The sequence below is a fragment of the Callospermophilus lateralis genome, chromosome 1, assembly GCF_048772815.1.
Source record: "Callospermophilus lateralis isolate mCalLat2 chromosome 1, mCalLat2.hap1, whole genome shotgun sequence".
NCBI lineage: Eukaryota > Metazoa > Chordata > Mammalia > Rodentia > Sciuridae > Callospermophilus > Callospermophilus lateralis.
Window position 1 is genome coordinate 215,967,583 of NC_135305.1, and position 11,003 is coordinate 215,978,585.

The 11,003-nt window shown below is 55.7% G+C and overlaps 1 protein-coding gene across 3 annotated transcripts in view; it reads right to left on the bottom strand.

The window, feature by feature from the left end:
- The window catches only part of Pde4a (phosphodiesterase 4A), a 36,841-nt gene extending 26,598 nt beyond the window's left edge, over positions 1-10,243 (bottom strand). For 2 of the 3 annotated variants that reach the window (XM_076848943.2, XM_076848974.2), the window contains exon 1: positions 1,209-1,441. In XM_076848943.2, coding sequence (XP_076705058.1) covers positions 1,209-1,441 — 233 coding nt within the window. Of the gene's footprint in view, positions 1-1,208; positions 1,442-9,716 lie in introns of those variants that run through there. The other variant, XM_076848937.2, reaches the window with a different exon arrangement.
- Between the last annotated feature and the right edge of the window lie 760 nt (positions 10,244-11,003).

Below are 11,003 nucleotides of genomic sequence, written 5' to 3' on the forward strand. Positions count from 1 at the left end.
CCCAGCACCCCCCCCCCCCCCCGCAGGACGGCCCCGGGCGGTCCCAGCGCGTCCGAAACGCCCGGGAGGGTTCAAAGCTTGCCTCCCCCTGCAGGGGCCCAGAGGAACTGAGCGCACACTTCTTCCCGGCCCCCTCCCACGCGGATCGCAGGGGCGCCCCTGACTCGGCTTTACCCTCCCACCCGGCTCCTGGCCCGCCCCGCCTCCCGCGCTGGCTCTGGCCCCGCCCACTCCCCCCAGCTCCAGCCCTGACGTCGAGCGGTGCGGGCTCCAGGTCTCAGATCGCCGTGAGCGCCCCAGGGGAATGGGACTCGTCCCAGCCGGCGGAGTGTAGGGCTGGATGACAACAACCCCGGGGAGGGTCGAGGGATGCAGGGAGGTGGAGCTGGGGAGAAACAGAGACAGGAGAGACAGAGGTGGAGACGGGAGAGAAACCGGAGAGACACTGATCCCCACCCCTCTGATCCCCAGCCCTCCGGACCCGCGCCCAAAGGCCCTGGCTCCACCCCCTCTTCTTTCCCCGCCCCATCTCTCCCCGCGGGCCAGCTGCTGGGCTGTGTCCTGTCCCACATTGCCTTCCCCAGTCTGTGTCCTAAACAAGTAAATGTGGAGAGTAGGGAGCAATGAAGGAGGCAGACGACCGGGAGAAGCCCCGGCACCAGCGCGTGCCCACCTCCAGACTGTCAACCTCGGTGTCTAGGGGAAACACTGAGAAGCCAGACCGGATGTGGCCTCCTGCCTGTCACCCTCCGGCTTCCTGCCCCCGTAGCCCACCCCAGGTCTGGCAAAGCAGGGAACTTTCATTTACCCTTAGTGCTCTGTGCAGGCGGTAACATCCCTGAGCCTCCCAGCAAGTTAACCCCCAGAGGACACCGCTGGACCCATTTCACGGGCCATAGACTGAGGCTAACAAAAGTGAACACATGTCCCCAGGTCACCTTGGATGGCAGGTCGGCCTCAGTCCCCCAAAGCGTGACCGTAGCTTCAGGTTTGCACAGGAAGTGGGAGGAATGTAGTGTTTATTGAGCGCCTACTGCATGCCCTATCAGATGTCTCCACGGCAACCCTGGCGGGCAAGGATGATTTTTATCTGTGCCTTGTGACGGAAGAAGAATAAGACTCAAGAGAGCAAGTCACAGACCCCAGAACCAAGGGCGCGCCAGGTGGCCAGAAGGGCCTCGAACTCATGACCATCAGCGCGCACTTACCCGGCCCACGGCTGGCGACCCAAATCCTGGAAGCTTCGGAAAAGCCGAAGGCGCCTGCGGAAAGTTGGGGACGGGCTAGCGAAGAAGACCGGCGAGGAGGGCGGAGAACGCGGGCGGCGGGGCGCGCGCGGGGCAGGGGGCTCTGGCAGGAACGCCTCGTCCTCGGCCGCCGCCGCCGGGAAGGCGGCCAGCTGTAGCTCGGGGATGCGGCCCAGGCCACGCGGCCGCGCCATGGCCGCGGGGGCGCGGGGCGGGCCCGCTCGGCGGCCGCTGGGGAGCTGCGCCGCCCGCCCGGCGCGCGGCCCTCGCAGGCGGGCCGCCCAGCCCTGGGGCCGCGGGCCCCACCCCGCCCCGAGGCCGCCTCGGCCCTTCCGGCTTCGCGCTGGGGCCGCCCCCGGGGCGGGGCCGGGCGGGCCTGGGGCGTCCGTACCACAGCGACGGGGACTCCCCCCGCAGACCCCAGGGTCTCCCCGCAGTCCTTCTGACGTCCCTCAAATAGCCGGAAGCGTTTCCACAAACCCCAGCGACGCCCCTCAAATTTCGAAGTGTGCCCACAAACCTCCCATGGTGTTGACAGGCCCCACTGACCTCAAGGGAGTCCTCAGATGTCTCCACAATTCCTATAGGGCCCTAACTGTCCCTGAGATCCCCACACAACCAGGGTGCTCCCCAAATCCCTGTGTTTCCCCACAAAACCCAGAGGTACTCTGAGGCCCCATAGATCATGATGCTCTGTCAAGATGTCCCTATATTCCTAGCAGTGTCCTCCTTGTTTCTGGGACATCCCAAGAATTCCAGGAGGCAACCACAAACCCAATGGTGCTGAGGGCCCACAAGAGCACCCTTCAGATCTCAAGAGCACCAGCACAGTTCCTTGGATGTCCCAAACTCCCTAGAGCACCACCATCACCCCTCCTCAGTCATGCAGAAATGCCCCCCAGAGCACCCCTAGCAGTCCACACAGACCACATGTGAAACCCCAAATCCTAGATTCCTTCACAGACTCCAGGAGTGCTTCCACAGTCCTTCAGATGTCCCTTAATCCCAAGTGGCTCCACCACATCCCCCAAATCAAGTGTTGAAACCCCCATACACCCTCAGGGATATCTTCACTACTCAGGGCATGCCTCATAGCCATGAAGATATCACCAAAATCCAGGGGTGCCCCTTAGAGCTCAAAGAAGTTAAATTCCTCTATAACTCTGGGAACAGTCCCAGATTCTAGACCAGAATCTAAGATGTACCCCCAAATCCTTGGGGACATTCTAAAATGCCACCCACAACTCATGAGATGTGCCTCATACCTCTTAAGATATGCCTGGAAGACAGGAGGTTGAATTGAACATGACTTTCCCCGTTCCTATCTGAATACATGACCAGAATAACCCCACGTCATCATGTACAGCCACAAGAATGGGAATTTACACTCCATGTATGTATAATATGTCAAAATACACTCTACTGTCATGTATAACTAAAAAGAACAAATACAAAAATTTTAAAAAAGATATGCCTAGAAGCCTCTGGTGTGCTCACAGCCACTAGGGTGGGGTCCTAAGGCACCACCCATTCCTGCCAATCCTTAGAATCCCTGAGGCACCTTTTAGAATTGGGCCCCCACAGCTTCAAGGTAGTCCTAAGAACCCCATCTTCCCATAGCAGGCACATAGTACACCTAGATGGGGACTTTCTGGAGCCCAATAAGGATTCTCCATGCCCAACCACTGTGACCCTGTGGGGCACACTGCCCCCTTTTCTCAGATGATGAAGAGGCTCAGAGAGGAGAAGACCTGAGAACAGCCAGTCAGCTGGTTAGAATCCCTCAGCCTCCCTCAACCTGTGTGTGGTTCTTTGGGACCAAGGAAGGGGGAGAAGCTTGCTTTAAATGAGAAAGGGGGACCAATCTATTTCAAGGTTCCACCTCCCTTGCAATGCTTTGGGGCCCAGTCAGGTAGGCTGGACTTGAGTCTGATCTTTGACACTTCTTAGCCATTTGACCTTGGGCAAATCCCCTCTTTTTTCTGAGCCTCAGTTTTTCCCAGGTGTAAAATAGGTGTAATAAGAATACCCAGCTCTACTGGGCACAGTGGCACACGCCCATAATCCCTGGGGCTTGGGAGGCTGAGGCAGGAGGATCGCAAGTTCAAAGCTAGCCTCAGCAATTTAATGAGGCACCAAGCAATTTAGAGAGGGCCTTTCTCAAAATAAAAAAAATAAAAAGGACTGAGGATGTGGCTCAGTGGTAAAGCACCCATGGGTTCAATCCCCAGTACTGAAAAAAAAAAAAAATAGATGTGCACTAAACATTTGCTACAATTATTTGACAAAGCATTTATTGAGGGCTTATAGTGAGCAAGCCAGAGTACTAGCTGGAGAACAGGGAATGACTATGACAATGATGATGGTGGTGGTGACAGTGGTAATCCTTTACCCAGCAGCTAACCCTTTAGAATGCTTCCTATGCATTCAGTATCCCCAGGTAAAATCTCATTTAATCCTCACAAAACTCCCAGGAAGAGGTCAGTGGCACACACCTGTAATCCCAGGGCTAAGGAGGCTGAGACAGGAGAATTGCGAGTTCAAAGCCACACTTGGCAAAAGCAAGGCACTAAGCAACTCAGTGAGACTCTGTCTCTAAATAAAATACAAAATAGGGCTGGGGATGTGGCTCAGTGGTCATGTGCCTGAGTTGAATCCCCAGTACCGAAATAAACAACAACAACAAAAAAACTTCCAGGAAGTGCTACTATTATTGTCCCCACTTTGCAGATAGGAAAACTGGTGTTGGAGAGAAATGACCTGTTCAAGGTTGTTTCAAGGTCACATAGCCAGTGAGTGGCTGAGTTGGGCTTTAGTCCAGTCTTTGCCACCCTCTATTTTATTACTGTCTGCTTAAGAGATAGCCTGAGTGGACTTTTTATTTTTTCCTAATTGCCTTCCCCATGAAATGTTAATGCCTGTTTAAGCACTGTGTGTACAGTCCTGGAGCTTCAGGTTTTGCCTCCTCAGATTCAACCAATTGCAGATCGAAAGGGTTTGTCCTGAACACGTAGAGACTTTTTTCCCTGTCATCATTCCCTAAACATATAGTATGACAACTGTGTACAGTGCATTTACATTGTATTAAGTGTTATATGTCATCTAGAGATGATCTAAAGTCCACGGGGGATGTGCGTAGGCTCTATGCAAATACTATGCCATCTTATATAAGGAAGATGAGCATCTGCAGATTGGGGTGGTTGGGGAATCCTGGAATCACCCCCAACATGCATACTAAGAAACGGCTGTATATCTGTGCTTTATGCATAAAAGTAAAATGGGGGGCTGGGGATGTTACTCAGAGCTAGAGCACTTGCTTAGCATGCTCAAGGGCCTAGGTTCAATCCCCAGCACCTACCCCCATACACACGATTTTTAAAATTGCCCCACTCCCAGCAAGAACCAGTTTTCATCTCCTTGGATGTGGTATCACCTTGCTGAGAATTCCAATTTTCTCATCCTTGGCATTGGGGACATTTGAGATTAGATAATACTTTGTCCTGAGTGGGCTGTCCCATACTGTTAAGCAATGTAGCAATATCCCAGGCCTCTACCCACTAGATGTCAGCAGTACCCTTCACTTATGACCACTAAAATGTTTCCAGCCGTTTCAGATCCCTGGGAGGCAAGACTATCTCCCAGGGGAGAATGCCTGTCCTAGTCCTACCAAGATCTCCGCTGCACTGCCCACCAGGACCCACAATAGGAAATAAGGGTTTTCTTGTTCACTGGCCGGTAAGCTCTTTGGAATAGGTTTCTTCCTAGGTCAACTTCAAAGATAGAGAAACCAAGGCCCAGAGAAGGGGAGTGACTTAGCCAGGGTCATCCAACCCAAAAAGAGCAGAGCTGGATCATGAATCTAGTTGTTTGGCTCCAGAGTCTTCACAGATCAGTATCCTTCCAGTCCAGTGACTTTTGTCCCCTCCTAGGAAGCCAGATATAAACTGAGATCTGAAGACCACACTAACCATGGCCTATGAGCCACCCATCACTTCCCTTCTTCATTTCCTTCCACTCACCCCTCACTCTGCCCCAGACACACTTGTCTCCCAGCTCACATTCCCACCACAGGACCTTTGCACTGGCTGTTCTCTCTAGCAGGCACTCTCTACCATCAGATACCCACATAGCATCTCTCTCTATTTACTTAGGTATCTGTTTAAATGTCACCTCCTTAGAAAGGCCTTGATTGACCTCAGGATCCCTCTGTTCTTCATATTCCATGTGTCACCATCTATAATTATCAGATGGTTTTACTTGCTATTTCTGCTTCACCCACTAGTCTGAGAACTCCAGAAAGTAAGACTGGGTCGATTGGATTCTAAGCTGTAACCTCAAGGATGCATGTGTAGAATGAAAGGTCCTGTTTCAGATGAGGAAACTGAGGCTCTGGCAGATGAGGTTCACAGAGCAAGCAAAGGGCAAAGGCTGGCTCCAAACACATATCAGATGTAAAACAGTGGGTTCAGATGCCCCTCAAAACTCTGTCCTCACCAGGCCAGCCTGTGGCTTCCTCAGCCCAAAGCCCCAGGTTCCTGTAACTCAGGAGAGTGAATCTGTTACCAGTGAAAGATGGCGCTGGCTTTGTGGTTTGAGGGCTTATAGTGAGCAAGCCAGAGTACTAGGGACACCGGCTTTCTCTCTGCTGATGTCATTTGAGGAAATGCTTTCTCGAAACAGGTCCTGGCTGCCCAGCCCCTACGTCAGCCATCTCAGCCTTACCACAGTCCTGGGGTGGGAACTTCTTATTTTTCAACCCCATTTTATTGATGAAAATAAAGAGGCACGGACTCTGGTCCCAGGTCAGCAAGTGAGGCTTCAGTTTGAATCTTACCCACTGCTTGGCAGTGGAGGAAACCTCATTTTAACCCTAATTTTGCCCTTCCTCCTTGTGTGACCTTGGACAAGTCAATTCGTCTCTGTTTTCCGGGTAGGGGTGCGCATCCAAGGATGCTGAGCGTTAAAATGCAGGTTGGTGTTGGGAGGCTCTGGTGCTGGCGTGGGGCACGAACTCCGCGTCCACAACTTTTCCGTCAAGTTCCTCGCCGTCCACCAGGCGGCGTCTCCTCCGCACTTGGCGACCAGGTGGAGGATGGGGGCAGCGATCAGTTCTCAACCCGGGAAGGAGAGGACCTCACCCGCAGCCTGCGGTCGGCCGGTCTGGCGCCCGCTCTCCAGAGCGCTCAATAAGCATAAAATAATAATACGAGACTCTGCGGCAGTGGCGCGATGACTTGGTGCGACGGCAGGTGAGGTCCTGGAGCGCACACTCAGGCTGTGCCTTTCTCGCCGTCCAGCAGAGGGCGCGCGGAGAGAGAGACTTTCCGCCACACATTCAGGCACGTGGGAACGCCAGGGACAAGAGGAGGCGACGGCCCCAGTGGAGACAGAGACCGCTAGTCAGAGATAGACCTAAGCCGGGCTGCCTACACCCGCTCCCGCGGCCAGGAAGCGCTCTCCGATGGCGAGAGTTTGGGGGTCCAGGGAGAGGGGCATATCTATATTTTGGCCCCCAATTCAAGCAGCCCCTCTTCTTCCCTCCCGGTCCTCCTCTTCCTCCCGCTCCATCTGCCTCTTGACAGATCGCAGCGGTGCCGTGACTCAGCCTAGCAGGGCGCGCCAGGAGCTCTGTCTCATGCACCCCAGGTGGGGAGTGTGGATGGCATCTCGGCTGGGGGACAGTGCCTCCTCTCTGGGGGTCCCCAGGACTCAAGTCTAGGGGGATGGCTGAACCCTGTTTCTGGTGGGTGGATAAACTTCAAAGTGGGGAGCGCTGGAATCCCCTGTGTGAGCAGTGATAGAGCCCCCTTTCTGGCGAAATGCCCCATTTCAGGAGAGAGGTTCCCACTGGAGGTCTCTCTGTCCCCTTCCTCTTTTTGTGGGGGGAGGTGGAGAAAGTGCCCACAGACGGCCCCCCCAAACCTGCTGTAGACTAGCTCTGCCCGCTGGAGACTGCACAGACCCACAGTGAAAAGGAAACCGGAGCCCATGCAGGGATGTGGTTCAAGTTCCTGTTTTTTGTTCTTCCCACTCCAAAAAAGCAATGTCCGCCACAGCCTCAACTCCTTGAGCAATAACCTAAGCACTGACTTTGTCAAATCCTTCACAACATCTTGAACTCACAGAACTCTCAAACTGAGCCCCACAGGGCAGTGCCAGCAACAGCCCCACTTTTCAGGCAGGAAACAGGCTCAGAGAGGATGAGATGCTTACAACAAAGACACAGGCGTCAGGCAAATCGGAACTGAAATCCCAGCTCTGCCACTTCCTGGTATTATGAATTTGGGCAGGGGGAAGGAGAAGGAATTTAACCTCTCTGGCCAGTGTCTCTATCTGTCCAACCAGGGATACCTCACAGGGCCACTGGGAGTGAGGACTTGTGAAAAAGTCCCTGGCATGAAGCCTAAAAGTGAGCCACTAGAAGATGGACACCCTGAAATGACAATAATTGTTACCACTCAGCCACTGTCCCCCGAGAGCTAATAGCCTGGAGACCAGGGTAGGGAAGTCCCTAGAGCCTTAAAAGGGAATGGGGCCCAGTTCCTAGCACCCCACCCCCTCCTTGGTCTCTCAGGACAGTGACTTGAGCCAGTTTGGCTCCCTGCCCCTGGTCTTGGCATTTCCTGTTGATCCTAGCTCTGTTTTCCTTTAGTTTTTCTCTAGTTCCCTTTGGGAAATATCAGGCTGTGTGTGCTGGGCCCATGACACTTATTTCTTGGTGGGGACAGAGGACTGGAGCTGGGGGTGCCCAAAGGGAGGTGGAGGTGGCCTGGGGAAGTGTGGTGGCTGGTGGGGGCCTCCAGAGAGACCTAGGAAGACTAAGGTCACAGCCTAGAGACCTCACTGGGGAACTCCAGGGATGAGAAACCCAAATCTGACCATCTGAGTGATGTGATCATCTGAACCATGTCCCAAGGAGAAGGGCACCCAGGGGTGGGGCTAAGTTATCAGTCCCCATGTTACTGAAGCACACACAGTCAGAGCCTGGGGCACCATCAGAGTAGATGCACTCACTAAGAATGCCAAGTAAACAGGGGCACAGCTCCAGAGTCAGAATACCAACCCTCAGACATGTGCTCACAGGACAGATGAACGCATGTCACATTGTGTCACACATAGTCCCAGGGAGCACAGATAGTTCCACTGACACAAACACATTGTCCCCGAGAAGGTACACATTACAGTACCAGACATACATCTGTGGAACACTCTCTGTTATTATCGTTCTGACCCTGGAACAGAGACACCACCTCACAATCAGTGTCCCAGGGGTAAAGACAGTCACTCTGGCACATCACTATGTCCCAAGAGGAAAAATAGTCACCCTGTCACAGCCACAGCATCCCTGAAGCACACACATCTACTGTCACAATCACTGACCTGGAAGCACAAAGTCATCGTTCTCAGCCACGCTATCCTGAAAGCATACACAGTCTTGTTGTCACAATCACTGTTCCAGGATCCGAAACAATCACCCTGCAAAAATTCTGTTTTCCTGGAACACACACAGTCATTGTCACAATGACTGTGTCCCATGAGGACACAGTCATCCCAGAAGCACACAGTCACACTGTCACAATCACTGTCCCAGGAATACACAGTTACCATGTTACAATTACAAGATCCTACAAGTACACAGTCACCATGACACATTCAGAGGACCCCGGAATGGAGCACATAGCCAAGGCAGCTGGGGCCACTGGTCATACACCAAAAGCTGGAGCAAAGTGAGTTCAGCCAGAGGATACCACCAGAACAGCCCAACATACACACCCTCACTACACTGTCACCTCAAAGAGGCAGGGACTCCTTGACTTATGTTAGGACCGTGTGCCCCTCTGCACTGTTCCCTGCCGCAGGGCAGCTGTGGAAACTTAACACTCCTGTGCTGAGATGGGGGACTCCAACTCAACACAAATGCCCCAATACAGTGCTCCTCAAAACAGCCTCTCTGGATTCTTGACCTCAGCTGCTATAAGGCAAGTTCACCAATGCCCCCTTTGCAGAGTCCTCCATCCCCTAAGAGGACCCTGAGCATCCCTCAATCTGCAGATGTCCCTACAGAGTGCTCCCTAGGATACCCCAAACACAGTCAATCTAGTTCTCAGTATAGTGGCCCCAGGAACGTCGCTCCAAGTACCACCCAGTCTAACGCTGGCCTGCACTGCCACTGACCAAGAATACTGACCCTGAAGCTGCAGCCCCTTTCCCACCCCAGACCCTGTAAATTCTACATGCAGCATGGCGCCCCCTAAATAGACCCAGGAGGCTTCAGTAGGAACCCTTCTGTTGGGTGCCCAAGTAGGGACCGGGTCCCAGACTCCCCCGCAGCTGAACTCCCCCCAGCTCGGCCCCCTCCAGTCACACTGACCCCACCCGCATCACAGCGCCCCCTGCGGTCGGCGGGACGAGTTGCGTTCTCTCTGCGCGCCTATGCGCTCCGCGCGCGTCCTCAGCCCAGAGTCTTACCGCCTGCAGCTGCCTCCGCCCGCGCCGCCGCCGCTGGTGCCGGTGCCGTGGAAGGACGAGGGCCAGGACATGCGGGTCGTGCGCAGGCCGGGCCGGTCGCTGGTGTCCACGGCGTCGGCGCGCTCTATGGGCCGGTGTGGCGGCCGCTCCGGCTCCGCGCGCTCCGCACTATCTGAGTAGCCGCGCTGCTGGATACGGATGGGGGTCCGCGGCTGCCGCCACAGGTGCTGGGGGGGCGGCTTCAGGGTGGCCTGGCCCTCCCTGGGCCCGGGCAGAGACAGAGACAGGCTCCTCTCCGAGGGGGCGGCCGGGGGCTCCATAGCGCCGGCGGCCACCTGCACCCTAGGAGTCCTAGCCCTTTCAAGCTGCACCTAGCTCAGCTGCGCTCAAGCGGACGCGCCAGCAGTCCCGCGGGTGCGCCCGGCCTCAGTGGGGCCATGGCGCCCCGGGGACAGACCCGGGGGCGCCGCGGGCCGATCGCCCCCGGGCCGGGCGCCGTGGCTTCTTGTCGGCCCCTGGAGCTCTGCTCCGATCCCGGCTGCGCTCTCAATGCTCGGCGCCCCGCTCCGCTCCAGCCCCGACTCCCCCGCCCCGTCCCGCCCCTCCCTGCCCCCCGCCCGCCGCGATTGTCAGCGCCGCCCCCCTCCTCCTCCTCGGTCCGGGCCAGTGGGGGGCAGCCACCCAAGAAGGGGGGCCCTCCCCGCCCACGCAGAGCCCCGCTCCCGGCGGGGAGGGGGCGCCGGAACTCAGTTCTCTCTAAAGCGCCCAGCCTAGCAGCGGCGCGCATGGGAACGAAGGAGTTAAACGGTTAATCCGATCGGGAAGAAGACACCCGACTGGTTGCCCGAGTGTCAGTCAGTCCGTCCATCATGGCGGGGGCGGAGTCGGGAGCGGGCCTGTCCTCGCCTCTACCCCTAGCCCGCGGGAGCTTTTGGGGAGTGGTCCTAGTGCCACACGAGCGGTTCCTGGAGCGGGCAGTGGCGGTGTGCCGGGACTCTCCTGTCCGTGGGTCGGAGGAAGGTGACATTGCGTTCCCCGGGCGGGATGTGAGCGCACGTGGCCCCTCCGAGGGTTGTCTGTTTTCGATGTCGGCTTGAAGTGTGTGCGTGCACGTGGTTGGCTGCTACTGTCTGCCTGTTTCTCTGTCTTTCCGCTGTGTGTGTGTATCTTGTGTATATGCAGGTGAAGGATGTGTGCGCACGTGTGTTGTCTGTTTGGAGAAAGGACGCCTCTGCAGGGTCTTTTCTCGTGGCCCGGGGGCTGCGTATGTGTTCCCACGAGCATGGG